This window comes from Sesamum indicum, linkage group LG9 (genome assembly GCF_026168435.1).
Source record: "Sesamum indicum cultivar Baizhima isolate 11 linkage group LG9, ASM2616843v1, whole genome shotgun sequence".
NCBI classification, from domain to species: Eukaryota; Viridiplantae; Streptophyta; class Magnoliopsida; order Lamiales; family Pedaliaceae; genus Sesamum; species Sesamum indicum.
In genome coordinates, this window is record NC_142665.1 from 15,821,247 (window position 1) to 15,837,630 (window position 16,384).

Below are 16,384 nucleotides of genomic sequence, written 5' to 3' on the forward strand. Positions count from 1 at the left end.
GTGTCTAGTTGAAATGAGCTTATTTCTTGAGTCTGCTAGTTCAGTAAAGTAGCAAGTAAGCTTGTGGGTCTTTCTTCCCTGCTGATTGGCTTTATCCGTCTTACCGATAAGCCAACTGTTAGTATGCCTAGCTTGTGGGCTTGGTCCAATATTAGAAGGCATCACCAATATATAATATATAATTTAATAAATCTTAAAATAATATCTAAATACTATATGTAAATATATAATTATATAATTACATTAATATTTTTAATATAATATTCTTTTAATTATATAATTAAATTAATTAAAATTAATTTAAAAAAAAAATTGGCAATGGCGGCTTCGCCACCCCTGGGCAGTGGTAGTCGTCAAGTAGCAAAGGCGATCGCGGTCGCCCATCACAGGCGAGGCCAACATCGATCATGGGGTGGAGGGTTGATTATTATTTTTCTAAAATAATAGTTTTATTTTAATAAATTATAATAATTCATATAATATATTGTATTCAATACGTCATCCAACTTATTTTCTAAAACCACACAGGACTAAAAGCCAAAAGATATTCAATTGACACGCCATTTCAGTTTTCAGTCAAAAATAAAAAATTCCGACCACAAAAGGACTATATTTCATCAATTTTCAAACTTAACGAACTTATAAAAAATGGGTATAATTATCAAACTAAAAAATAGGCCCAAGTCGATCAGGGGACAGTGTAAGTCATTGTTCATAACATAGGGAATAATTTTTTATACTTAAATTTACACAAGAAGTTTTTTGATATTTTTCCATATCACAGGGTCAAAATGAATTAACCCTATATATATATTTCTATAGTTACTTCTATAAAACATATATTATTCTATTAGTTAAAAGTTTATAGTTAAATCTTCTAATCATCAAAGGTTAGATTGACGATATTAACCAAATAGAATATTTTTTCGCAAACATTTTTGCAAAATACCATCCAAAACAAAAATTATTCAAAAATTTCAAGAAGAAACAAACCACATGTGAAGACTGAAAATTTAAAATGAAGATAAAGCAAAAGGTCACTTAAATATGTCATAAACTGGACAATGTGGCACTATATATATGCGATAAATAATTTTTTATATTTTAAAATATATTATATATAAAAATAAAATATATAAATCAACACATTATATTTTAAAAGAAAAAATCAACTTAAAAAGGTATTATCCACACAACAAAAACATCTGCACATGATTAATCAACATCTTGTCATAGTTTCAACAATAACTAAAACATTGGCTATGATTTTTAACTATCGTTAATGTTTTGACCTTTCTTGCAGAAACAATATTTAATAGCCGTTATGAAGTAGTAGTAATTATATAGTTGAATTATTTTTTACTTTTAATCATAATAATTAGCGATTACAAAGAAGTAATATTCCTTCTAGTGTCTTTGACAGAAGAAATAAAACAGGGGGTAAAATTAAAATTAATCCTTGACTTTAAAACTTCATGATGATTAAATATGTATACCACATTGATTATATTGGGTAAAATATTACAAGATTTTGGGAAAAAAATGCTTATTAGTTATTTGTTCAACATAGTCATACATATTTGATAGTATGCCAAGGACCTATTGTAGCACCTTTTAACGTTATTATGAGTATATCTATTCTAAACATCATATTTGAAGTAAATCTTATTTATATATGTAATTATGTATATAAGGATCAATTCCTGCGAAGTATATATACACATGTAATCCCATCATACCATTAACTTCTATCTCATCCACAAAATTATATATATATATATATATATGTATAGATATATATATATCAAATACCACAAAATGCAACCGTTATAGCTAGTTCACATGCCATACTCATTTTTAATTCATATTTATACAACCTCAAAAGATGATTTCTATTTTTGTTGACGGGTGAGGGAAGAATTGCATACTGGCCCGACCTGATTAAAATGCAAGATTTGGACCTAGTCCTCGGTGGGTAGAGCAATGAGTCTGCAGCTCAGTATGTAAATAACTGGCATCACCTATATGTATACATCAAGTATAGGTTCAAACAAGACAAAATAAGTACATATGTAGAATATAATCAACTTTAATTTCAACATGATTATCTTTATTTCATACATAGTCAACTCATAATAAGACAATCAACTAAACTGCTCTATTCCTAGTCTGCTTACTAGAAGGTGATATAGTATTTTTCTCCACCAACTCAACCTCACCATTTATTACATATTATTTAAATGAATCTGCTTGACACACCACATAGGCTCATCAATTTCATTTCGCATTATAGCTCTTTCAGTTCGAATAAAAGCTCTTTTCATATTACATCATAGCTCTTTTTATATCGCATCTAAATTCTTTTCTTATTGCATCATAGCTCTTTTCATTAATTTCGATACACAGGTATTAAACAACATCAAGGGGTATTCATATTTCAGTTATATTCAATTTCCATCACGCTCTCATTTCCACATATCACCGTTCTTACAAGCAGATAGAAACGTAAAACCCCAGCTCGACACATATTCATTTACAAGCAATAACAACACATCATTCAACAAGTGTAGTACTTCAACACATTTCCTCATTTATCTTTTACAACAAAATCATTCAAATTATACCATCAACCACTCATATAATTAAAAAATAGATTACCTCCAGCACGAATTGTAGAATTACGTAAAAGTAATAACATAAGGATATGAAACATATATAGATCGAATTTACTTATTTACTTACTTTGCTTTTACCAATTATAATTAATTAATCGTTCACTACAAACCATCAATCGATTATATTCTTCTAATAGATTAGCAACTCAAATCATAGACTTACAATAACAGTACAGGGATTATTATATATTGCCATCCAAACTATAACCATTTTACACTTTGGCATTTAAACTTTTTTTTGTGTTAATTTACCATCTCAACTTAATGAAGTTTGGCACTTTGCCATTTATAACTGCTTTTCAATCAAATATTTTATCGAAAAGCCACCACATGTAGTGCACATGTGATATTTAAGGGTTATGCAATGTGATTTTTTTTTTTTTTTTTTGTACATATGCACAACATGTGATGTGTTTTTTGACAAAAAAATCAACAAAAAGATAGTCATATATGACAAAGTGCAAATTTCGTAAAGTTGAGATGGAAGCTAATACAAAAGCAAAATTAGTTGCAAAGTGAAAAAATGGATATAGTTCGAACGACAAAATGTAATTTACCCAAAGTACTATCAAGATAAAAGACACACATGTAGATGACACTAATCATTTATTTACTTCAATCTTACAATGCTTTTAATCAGTAGATACGGAATTGTTCAATCTCCTACTTTATCATCGAATCCTATAATATGCATGTAACCAATATTTCAAAAATATCATAATTTCTAAATAGAATGTTGAATATTATTCGTACAATTTTCAACAATCTTTTAATATTTCAATTCTATCAAATTTGAAATCTTCGTTCCATTATTTTTTAACTAACTGAACTTTTCTAAGCTTCCCAGGTATATTAATAATTTATCAACCAACTCATATGAATTTATTTAATCCAACCCCTCATATTTTTATAATTATCATTCTTAATAACATCCGTATATTGAATTATTACAAGAATCTCATATTTTCTTTTTGATAAATACAATATTTATCAAATAAAATTTTCTAATACTTCTTAAACATAATTTCTGAATATTTCTATAAATTTGATATCAATTTCTAGCTACCATAAAATTTATTTAAACACCACTATATATAATTAAGTATTTAGTCAATAAGCTCGACGAGATTGAGTAAATTATTTATAGTAATGATTAAATCTAACAAATTTAATAATTTAATTAAACAACTATAACATTTTTATGTCAAATGTGGTATCTAATTAGACACAAATTTAAATAGTCAAACTCATAAAATTTTTTGATTAAACACTACATTGGACAATATAAATATATTTAATAAAGACACTAATTAAATAACATAATTATATAAATTAACATTAATTTAAATAAAAATTTCTCGTACCCATATGTCCGAGGTGTGTGTGGGTGAGTTTTTGTGTGTTTTGTATATGTGTGTGAGAGAGATTATAAATGATGTCCAATTTAATTGAAAGTCGGCAGTGACCGCTCATCCTCAATTATTTTAATACTTTTTTAATCTTTTTTAAAATACTCATTATATTCTTTCTAATTTTTATAATTTATATAATTTATTTCTAAATATTTTATAAAGTTTCAATTATTGTATTCAAGTTTTAATATATTTTAATTTTAATCTGTAATTTATTTACTATTAACAAAAATTTTATAAATATTTATCAAATAATTCCTCGATTATGTATTAAAATTTTTGTGGGTGTTACACCTATCACTTTTCTTGGGTATTTTTCCTAGTTTAAACTTAACAGTGAATTTAATAACCTTTCCGCCTATTTCGGTTAGTCATTTCCAATTTGATGTTTTCTTATTTGGATTAGTTTGCTGCAGGAGCCAACTCTCCAGTTACCCCATAAGCGTTCGAAGCCGAATGGGTGTCTTCTCCAGATTGCGCTAATGTTGTTCGGCAGGCGTGGTCTTGAACAACTGCTCGTCATCCGAATTTTGCTGTTGTGGACAAGATTAGAGCTAGTCGCCTTCTTTTGAATCAGTGGAACCGCAACTGTTTCGGCAACATATGTAGGCGAATGAAAGAGATCAATGACAGAATTTGCACACTCCAGCGGCAAAGACTAGACACTGCTGTGAAATCAGAAATTGAATCCCTTAAAGACACCACCAACGGGTTGGCCTCGAAAGAAGAGGTGTTGTGGAAACAAAGAGCTAAGGCATTATGGTTAACGGAGGGTGATCCGCCTCGATCACGTTTGACCACGATCAACGATCACGACCTTCCCACGTCACCGATTTGGACCTGTTATTTGAAAATAAAACAGAGCTAGTCGGGATCGTCCCGACGACGATACTCTAATGCCTAAGTCAGATATTGGGGTCGAAGGTAAAATGCTGCGATCTAAATATAAGTGTCGAGAAATTGTATACCTTCTCTCAGTGTGGACTTGAAGTATTTATAGCCAATGGAAGATGGGACCCACTTGTGGAACAGGTGTCAGCTCCATGCTTACTCATGCAATGACTAAGCTGCTTCTTCAATGGACACTTGTCCGATGAGTATTGTGGGTCGGATCCGAGTCCCCTAGGCCCAATTTGAGACGTTATCAAGCCACAATGTGCCACATGCGATCCTACAAACTTGTTTATTATCTTTTTTGCCTCGACCTGCGATCTACCACGCGACCAACAGGCAAAGCTTTGTTTTAATCTCCTCTTCCTAGTGACATCCTTATCAGAGGGTGATAACAATACGAGATTTTTGTATGCCAAGGCAAACCAGAGACGGCTGGCCAAGGAGGTTAAATAGATTGAGGACAGCTCGGGGAAGGATATAGTTGGACTAGAAGGGATTCGGAAGGTGATCATGGACTATTTTAGTTTTATCTTCTGCTGAGAACTGAAAGTGGGCACCAAGGAGTAGGAAATTTCATTGTTATAAAAAAAAAATTGCAGGAAGTGATACAACTTGTTCTGTATATATATATACAGCAAGAAAGAAGATGAAGTGGAAAACTAATTAACCCGCCTAACTTCAGTCTTTAACAGAATACCTACCACCAACGTATATATAAAAAAATACAATTTTATAAGTGAAGAAGCAACTTCAGACTTACTCATCAGAAATGAATAAACTCTGCAATAGTGGCCTTCCTCCTCGATCACTTGCGAGCTTCAGACTGTTTCTCATCTGCTGCATTTCAGCTGCTGCACTTCATCACCTCCGACTGTTTCTCATCTGCTGCACTTCATCAAGCCCCTCGCAAGTTGGGCTTGGAGTCAGTGTAACCATGCCCAACTTACGATCGCAAATGAAGAAAGGAAGCTCCGAATAATGCCTTAGTAAGAATATTAGCAGTTTGCTGCTTAGAAACGATGTAACTTGGTTGAATAACTCCCTCCTTATACTTATTTCTGACCACATGGCAATCGCCCAAGTGTTTTGTTCTTTCATGGAAGACCAGATTGGCCGTGATGTGTAAAACTGCTTTGTTGTCACAAAAGAAAGGGATTGGAGTGTGAATTGAGACTCCCAAGTCCTTGAGAAGGTACATCACCCAAGTCACTTCACAGGTTGTTGCTGCCATACTTTTATATTTGGCCTCAGCAGAAGACCTGGCCACTGTAGTTTGTTTCTTGGTTCTCCAAGAAACTGGACTTCCTCCCATAAATATGTAGTAGTCAGTTAAAGACCTCCTTGTAGCTTGGCAAGTAGCCCAATTTGCATCACAAAAGGCCTTTAGACTAAAATCACCATTAGAGGAAAAGAACAAAATTGTTGAAGGGCTGCCTTTCAGTTACCTCACAAGGTGCATTGCAGCTTCCCAATGCTGCTGAACATGTTGGCTCAATTGCTGAGCTGCATAACAGATGTCAGGACGTGTAAAGCCCAAGTAAAGGAGTCTCCCAATGAGTCCTCTGTATCTAGAAGGATCTTGTAAGGCACCCCCTACTTTAGATAATTTGCAGCCTGCAGGTAAAGCGGTGGTGGTAGCTTTGCTACTTAAGTGTCGTGTATCCTTAATGATGTCCAATGTGTATTTGTTTTGTGTTATGATCATCCTTTGGGTAGAGTGAGTTGTCTCAAGCCCTAGAAAATATGTAGCAATCCCTAGGTCCTTTATAGTAAAGAGGTCATTCAAGTACCTTTTAACATCTATAATCAGTTCATTTGTAGAGGCAATCACAAGTATGTCATCAACATAAACTAAAAGTTCGATTAGGTGAGAATCTATTTGTTTAATGAATAGGCAGTGATCATGGGCTGATTGTAAGAAACCATATTCAGTTACTTTATCAGTAAATTCTTGGTTTTATTCCTTTGAAGCCTATTTTAAACCATATAATGATTTCTTGAGTTTGCATACCTTACCTGTAGGGATTTCATAGCTTTCTGGTGCATCCATGTAAATTTCCTCATCCAATTTTCCATTTAGGAAGGCATTGTTCACATCTAAGTGATGTAAAGGCCATCTCTTGCTGCAGATACTCCTAGGAACAACCTTACAGTGACTGCCTTTGCCACAAGTACAGTCACTGTAGTCTTCACCTTCAATTTGACTATATCCTTTTGCTACTAGCCTTGCCTTGCATCTTTCTAAGGATCCATCAGGCTTTAGTTTCATTTTGTATATTCATTGACAGGCTACAGAGTTCTTAACTTGAGTTAGGGCTGCAATTTCCCAAGTTTTATTTTTCTCAAGAACATTGATTTCTTGTTACATTGCTTCTCTCCGTTCAGGCTTCCTTTGTGCTTCATGAAAGTTTCTTGGTTCTTGCAAAGAGGATAGACTTTCCACAAAGCAGGTATACTTATATGTTAGAAAGAAATCAACAGATGAAATTGTATCCTTGGAACTATTATATATAAAATCACTCATCCAAGATGGCTTTATGGATGTTTTGTTAGACCTCCTAAGTGTCATAGGCCTATCCTTCTCTATGTTGTCTATTTCAGCATTTTGATCTTCTTGTTCAGAATCCACTTCCTCATAATCCCCTTCTGGAATGGCACTGGGAAGTGGGCATATAATTTCAGAGTCTGATAGGTGAGTGAAAGGGAAAGAACTCTCATGAAAGGTCACATCCCTAGTTATGTATATTTTTTTAGTCTCTAAATCCATTACTTTCTACCCCTTCATCCCATATGCATATTCTAAGAATATGCATCTTATTTCTCTAAGGTCAAAATTCATTTTAAAGGGCAATACATTAATGGCAAAACACAAAAAACCAAACACTTTCATATGATCATAGTTAGGGGCCTTCTTATATAATAATTCATAGGGTGTTTTCCAACTTAATGTTTGTGTTGGAAGTCTGTTAATTATGTATGTGGCAGCTAACAATGCCTCGGCCCAGAATCTTTGTGGCATGTTTGCTTGGAACATCAAAGATCTAGCCCCTTGAAAAAGGTGTTGGTGTTTTCTTTCAACTTTGCCATTTTGTTGAGGAGTGTATATGCATGATTTTTGGTGCATAATACCTTTATTCTTAAAGAAAGTTTGATAACTTTCATTAGTGAATTCAGTCCCGTTATCAGTTCATATTTGCTTAATTCGACAATCAAATTGAGTATGCACCATATTATATAATTGTTCTAATTTTTGTTGAGCTTGAGACTTATGAATCATCATGTATGTCCAAGTAGCCCTACTAAAATCATCAACAACGGTTAGCATGTAATGGCAATGTGAGATGGAGTATTCCTTGTATGGCCCCCAAAAATCTGCATGTAATAAGTTAAAAGCCTTCTCAGACTTAGATTCACTAGAAGCAAAGGGGGATCTATGGCTAAGGGGCAGACTTCAGATTTCAACTGATGTGCTGCCTTATTACTACACAAATGTAAACGTTTTATTACATCAATTCCAGCATGCCCTAGTCTATTATGCCAGAGGCTGTCAATGGCTACTGTTTCGATCTTGGATGTCTTCTTATTGCTTGAAATAGCTGTTTCTTCAGCATTGTTGTCCCTGTGAAAAGTGTCTTTATCTATGATATATAGCCTGCCCTCCTGCCTACCCATTGCCATCACATGACTAGTCTGAAGATCCTGCACAAATGCAATTATGCTTTGTAAAAGCCACCTTAACATGTTCATCCTTGCACAATACCATTCTGGGAAGCCATTAATTTCAAAGCAGGTGTCCTTTCTATGTCCAGATTTCTTGCAATGCTCACAATGTATGTCCACAAGACTTCCTTTCTTGGGAGCTCCTCTTCCCAAACCTCTTTTTACTTGTCCAATTTGTACAGTCATGACTCCTTCCTTATCAATGGCAGTTATACCAGAGTGAACTTCCCTTTGCTTTTCCACTCGATGTACCATGGAGTATGCTTTCCCCACAGTGGGGAGTGGATCCATTAAAAGGACTTGGTTCCTAACATGATCATATACGTCGCTTAATCCCATCAAGAACTGCCTCAACTGATTTGATGCAGTTCTTTCAGACAGCTTCTTGCTGTCTCCACAGGTACACAGAGGCGAAGGATCTAGAGTTGTTAATTCATCCCATAACGTTTTCAGCTTTGTAAAATAGACTGCAACAAACATATTTCCCTACGAGATTGAAGTTATTTATCTCTGAATCTGGTATAGCAAGGGGCCAATGCTTTCCCCAAATCTTGATTCTAATTCGAGCCACAGATCCCTGGCACATGCAGCATAAGGAAATGATTCAGCTATGTCCTTTAATATGGAATTCAAGATCCAAGACACCACCATATAATCGTTTCTCTACCACTGTTCCATTGCGTTTATGTCATCTGACGGTTTTTCATAGGACCCATCAATGAATCCTAATTTAAGTTTAGGCCCCAATGTAAATTTAATTGATCTTACCCAACAAAAGTAGTTATTTCCAGTGAGTGGCACTATGACCAAGCTCATTCCAGGTTGATCATTTCTTTGGATCTTTAAATTTTCAGGTAAAGGCTGAATCTTGTAATCGCCTGTGTGGCTTTGTTCCATAGCTATGTTATTCTGTCAAGATTGTGCATGTATATGGTTCTGGGTTTTGTTTTGTTAACAAGAAAAAGAAGTGGGAAGTGGCAATGGCAGAGTTTTACTGCTCTGATGCCATGGTAAGAACTGAAGGTGCGCACGAAGGAGTAGGAAATTTCATTGTTATAAAAAAAATTGCAGGGAGAGATACAACTTGTTCTGTATATATATACAACAAGAAAGAAGATGAGGTGGAAAACTAATTAACCCGCTTGACTTCAGTCTTTAACAGAATAACTACCACCAACGTATATATAAAAACATAAAACCCTAAAACATGATTTTATAATTGAAGGAGCAACTTCAAACTTCTTTATTAGAAATGAATAAACTCTGCAACAATGGCCTTCCTCCTCGAACACTTCCAAGGTTTATACTGTTTCTCATCTGCTACATTTCAGCTGCTGCACTTCATCACCTCAGACTGTTTCTCATCTGCTGCAACTTAGCTGTTGCACTTCATCATCTTCTCATCCACCCGCCCTTCGGAAGAGGCCATAGAGGACACTCTCGCCAGCTTGGAGTGTCGAGTTACAGAGGATATGAACAATGAACTCATTAGACCATTTACTCCAAGGGAAATCATGCAGGCCTTAAATCAAATGCACCCCCTCAAGTCCCAGGGACCGAACAATATGTCTGCCTTATTATCAAAATTTTGGAATATTTTCGGTACCAATGTGAATGCTTGTATTGATTTTCTAAAAGGGGGGGGGGGGGAGTTCAATCCTCTTATTAATTTTACTCAGTTAGTGTTAATTCCTAAATGTCCTAACCCGATAGATATGTCTCAATTCCGCGACATCAGTTTGTGCAACGTGTTTTATAAACTTTCTGCTATGGTCATGGATAATAGGCTTGAATCTTTCCTAAATTCTCTTAGCGCCTATGAATGTTGGGGTGGCGTTGGTGTGGAAATCCGCACTCTCTCACTGGATGATCTTATAGAGGATCATTGGAACATATAGTTCCCTTGCGGTGGTGGTGCTAGAGTGATTTATTGATTTGGATGTTGACTAAATCCATAATTTTGAGTTGGGAAAAAGATTCCGCCAATTCTTGTAAATTTGATAGATTTGCTTTTGTCACCTCCATTACTTTATAGATCTAATGGATGCTATGATCAGATTTTCTCTGGTCTTCGGTTTTGAATCTCCGTGGCCTTCCCCTTATGATGTAGAAGAGATATTGTTCCAAGGGCGTCCCTAATTCGCTCTTGTCTGGATTTTGATGTCTTAGAGCTCTCTCTTTAGTTTCTCTTTAGATCTGCAATTTCTGACTTCAGATCTGTATGATTCTTGTGTAGATGGGGAAGGATCTTAAGGATCTCGTCCATCTTCTAGCTCAAGGTTTCTATTTTTGTAGGTATATGAATTGATCTACGTCCATAGTTTTGAACTGTCTTATGTATTTCTCTCAAATCTTGGGAGATGTTCGAGGTATCCACCTCAGGTTCTTTTCAGTCAATTCCTTTAATCATAATTTTTAGAAGTGTAACCACGTAAGAATTTACTCGTTCCACTTCTCTTGGTTGGGATTCTACCATGGACTTCAGTGGAGTGTAAATGCCTCAATGCGCTTCCTAGTAGTATCTGTCGAACTTGAAAATTCCTCAGCCATTCTTGTTCTTCTTCTGGCATGAGAAGATTTGGGTTAATCCTCTTGGGGTCATTGTAACATTTATCAAGAATTTTATTAGAAACTCCCTTCTTTGTATTTTCAAAATTTGGAAACATTCCCTTTTTTCATCATAACTCAAACCTTCATTCTGTTCCATTTTCTCTCAAACAGTCTCCTCCATTAGTAGATAAATAATATATAAATGTAATACAAATAAATATTTTTTTAATAAACTTAGGCTCTATACCATTATAGGCGGGGCATGTGCAAATAAATGCATTAGAATGCAAAACAATTGAAAATAGACTAAACTACTTATTTTAAAGCTAGGGAAGGATAACATTGTCCAAAAATTGCCAGTCCTAAAGTTACAGGACCAAGAACGCCACTCCCCTTTAGTTATAGGACTAATTTTGCATTACCTCATAAATATAATATAACCAACAACTTAGATATGCTTTTTAAAAGAAATTGACATATGCTTAGATAAAAGTTAAATATTTTTTTAATAAAATGCATAAATATATTTTTTTAAAAAAATATATTCAAAAAATTGATTGTAATTACTCATTGTTATCTAAAAGAATAAATAGTTAATGGCTTAAATTTATTACAAAATTAACAAAATCTTTTCATGAATTTTTTTTTGTTGTATTTATTGTACTTAATTCATTACTTAACAGTCCGTAAAATATAATAAAAAATCAAACTATTTTACTCAGTAATATATTTTATTTTATTATAATTAAAAGATATATACTTTCCAATTATGAGAATGTTAATTACACTTAAAATGAAAAATCATTAGAAAAACTAAATGTTTTCAACTATATGTAATATAAAGGAAATATGTCCAGAAAATAAATTGTAAGAGGTAAGTATTACATTTATTAGTTTAGGAGGGTAAATGCTACATCAAGAATAGTTTAGTGGGACAAAGTGTATTTTACCCGGTAATTTACCCATATTAAAAAGAATGATAAAAGTTGCCCTTTCGAACTATTCTTATAACATTTACACCGCTAAATTAATAAATGTAACACTACCTTTTTGGCTGGACAAAAATGACTCTCATGTTTTGAACAATTGTATTATTCTCAATATATTTTCATATTTTGCACATTAAAGTAATCATCAAATTCTATTTTTAATTAATCTTTTTAATAAGTAAAGAATTTATAAATTAAAGGTGGTGTATAAATTAATATATATAGTAGATACACAATATATGCAGTAGAACCAACACATCATATATGCTATTTACAAGAAATTGACAAATATAAATACTTAACCAAAAGTTAAAACATTCTTCTTAAAAAAGTGAATAGATATATTTTATCATATTTTTAAAGAGAATATATTCAAAACACTAATATGAAATGACTTACTTTATCTAAAAGAATTAATAATATAATAATCTCCTTTTATATATTACCAAATTAATTAAACTTTTAATGATTTCTTTTTGTGTATTTATTGTCATTATTTATTTTAAGTCTGTAAAGTATAATAAAATTCAAATTACTTAATTCACTAATTAAAAAAGTTTTAATTAAACTTAAAGATGCAAAATTGTAAAACAAAGAAATTCTTTTGAACTAAAGATATATTTATATATATATAATATAAGAAAAATATCGTCCAAGATTGTTAGTTTACGGGATAAAATATTACATCAAAAATAGTTTAGGGGGCAAAGTATATTTACCCTAAAACGAATGTAACTATGGAATTACAGTTGTATCTACTTATTGCAAGGCAAAAAAATGGTAAAATTACACTTTTGTATAGTCCAATAAAATAGGGGATCAACAGGTACTTTTAATCATCTAAATTGCCAACTCCCCTACTATCTTTTTATCGTTATTTGTTTTTTTAATTTTTATTTACCTATTTTTTTTTGTCACCATACTTTATCTTAAATTTAATATTAACATATTATTTTGTATTATATTTTAGTAAGTAATACAAATTTTAAAAAATAAAATTATTTAAAATAATACGAAAAGATTATGCACACACAAGTTATGCCACACATGACTCGTGATTGGATGAATGAAGAGTGCCATTTTGGTATTTTCAATTTTTTGGCATGCCATTTTCTCTCTTCGTAACTTCTACTTCTCTCTCAAACGTGTAATTTTAGTTAGAAAGAAAATCAGTAAATCTATATAATAAAAATAATAGTTGAGAAGAGTACGTAATAAGAAATATTATTATTTGATTTGGCATTATTGAACAAGAAAGTCATTGCAAGAAGTGGATGTTTCGTCGAGGCGATTGAGAAGGCGCCACCCAAATATGCTTTGGACGGGCGCAATGATAGTTGCATCTGCAATGCAAGTCGTGAAAAGGACCAAACTTCATCCCATCACAAACTGCCCCAACCAGGCATTTCGCTCCGACAGTGCTCTCACATACGTCAATGCAAGAATCGGGTTTCAGTTCAATGCAGGGATCGGGTAGGTCCATGGTGCAAATCTGACCTCCGCATGTTCCTGCAGAGACGAGAGCAGCAGAGAGAACCAAAGAAGCGTGAAACAGTGCCAACAACTTTGCTGCTGCCATGGATGGTTGTGAATTAGGGTTACAGAAATATATATAAACCAATATATATATAGAGAGAGAGAGAGAAGATGGTGTTGTTGTAATCTTTTAATTCCTTTTTTGACTATATATTTTAGTGACAAGTTGGAGATTTTAGATTGCAACCATATGTTAGGAAGATTAATTATATGATAGTTTCTACTTTGTTGTGAATTATGTGATCTTGAGAAAGTATAGAATTGATGTCTCAATTAATCATGTGATCATCTAAATGTAGCAAATTATCTAATCTATTTTTTTGTAAATTTTATGAATTTTCTTTTGGGATTGTTTTAAGCTTTTGATTGGTAAAATATTCATGTAATTATGTTCATTTAAGGGTATTTGGTCAATTGTCGAAATTATCAAAATTAAGGAAAAAATACAATTTTAGTCTTGTAAGTTAAGAATTGAAGTTTTGGTCCTATTCAAATTAAAATTCGTACTTTGATCTCGTAATTTTAAAAATTGTAGCAATTTTAGTCATTTTCGCTGATTTAGCCGACATAATCCACGTCATTAGCACTAACATTGGCACCTTTTCTAAAATTATAAGATCAAATTGCGAATTTTAATTTAAATAGGACTGAAATTGCGACTCACCTAACCAACAAGACAAAAATTGCAGTTTTTTTCAAAATTAATTATTGACAAAAGTGGAACCTAGTTGAATTTCAAGATAGCTAATTTAGAGTTAATTTCAGTACTGGCCATGAAATATGGATATAATCGTTAAGTTGTGTTTTAAATATATATGTTTTTGGTATTGATATTGTCTAACCCTACAAAACAAATAGGGCTTTTTAGCAACGGAATTTCCAACAAAAAATCGTTACTGTTTTAGTTTCCCACAGCATTAGCGACGAATAAAGTGGAACAAAAAAATATTTATAACAAAATTCTGATGAAAAAATATAACCACCAGATTTTTTGCAATAGAATTCCGATAGATAGACTGTTGCAATCTGATCCAGCATCAACTCAGTCCGTGGCAGCAGCTTCAGCAGCAAACTCTGTTTCTGCTCCTTCATTCTCTGTTTCTTCTTTTTTGTGACTGTATATAATCGCATTTTTCACTTGTACGTTTTTTTCTAGTTAGTGTAAGCTGATTAGTTGGCACATGACGTGGCAGTTGGTTGGTTAGTCAGTTAGATTAGTTTGCGCCTTCTGTATGTATATTTAACGAGAAGCTGCTGTAATTTTCTTTCTGAATGAATGAAGAACCAGATTCTGTTTCTCCATAATCTGCAAATCACTTCACTGCATATGGGGCGATTCGCATTGGATTTTATCATGGTATCAGAACCATCAATTTGATGGTCTCTGCATACTGTTTGTTTTATCCTCTTTGATTTCATTCTCTGTAGATCCTGAGAATGACGAGTTTATCATCTGAAATACCCGAGGTGCCTTTCACAACATCTGGTGTTGGAAGCGAGCATCCGACGATGAGAATGTCGACCGTGGAATCACAAGGTATGATCATGGTTTCTGCTCCCTTCAGTGGCGGTAATTGGTTGTCATGGAGTCGATCCGTGCGTATGGCGTTGGAAAGCAAGGATAAGTTGGGTTTCATTGACGGCTCGGCTCTAAGACCTGCAATTGGAACTCCACAGTACAAGCAATGGAGAATCACGGATTGTACAGTGAGAACTTGGATTTTGAACACTATCTCCAAGGATCTAGTGAATGCATACCTGTACGCGAATTCATCTAGAGACTTGTGGATGGAACTTGAAGCACGTTATGGCGAATGTGACGGAACGTTGCTTTACAAGTTACAACGAGAAATCAGCTCAATTTCACAAGGAAACATGAGCGTGACTGTATATTACACGAAACTAAAACAACTATGGGATGAACTCGTTTGTTTGATGCCTCCGGCTATCTGTTCCTGTGGCCTGTGTGTTTGTGGCTGTAACAAAACTAAGGCAGAGCAAAATGATGCAAGTCAATTGATACAGTTCCTTATGGGACTAAACGATTCATACGATACTATACGTAGTCAGATTTTAGTACTTGAACCGCTTCCGCTTGTTAACAAAGCTTATTCCATGGTATTGCGGGTGGAGAGACAACGAATGGTGAACTCGGAATACTCAGATGCAGGTGAGGCCTCTGCTATGAAAGCATATGAATATAAACATAACAGTAGTCTAAAGAACTTTGCTAGAAATGGTAAGGGACCATTGGATAAGCGACGTCTCTTTTGTGAACACTGCAACCGAAATGGACATAGTAAGGAATCCTGCTTTAAGCATCACGGTTTTCCGGATTGGTACAAAGAATTACGTGATCAGAGGAAGAAACAGAGCAGCAATGGGCGAGCTTATGCCTGGTAGATGCAACACAATCCTCAATTGAAGCTTCCAATTCCAATGGTGTTCAGTTAATGTCTGAATTGTTGGACGCATTACGTATGGTCCAAAATAAAATTCCCCAAGATCCAGTGAACGTTCACCTTGCACAAGTCGATGAAATGGCAGGTATGACTATGGAGTATTCTGCTTTGACTGGTTGTAATGCTAACTCTTGGATTGTAGACAC

General features: G+C 33.7%; 1 protein-coding gene across 1 annotated transcript; it reads left to right on the forward strand.

The window, feature by feature from the left end:
• The first annotated feature begins 15,213 nt into the window (after positions 1 to 15,213).
• On the forward strand, positions 15,214 to 16,179 carry LOC105178432 (uncharacterized). The gene has a single exon (XM_011101894.1). The coding sequence runs from the start codon at positions 15,214 to 15,216 to the stop codon at positions 16,177 to 16,179; it is 966 nt and encodes a 321-aa protein (XP_011100196.1).
• Positions 16,180 to 16,384: the final 205 nt, after the last annotated feature.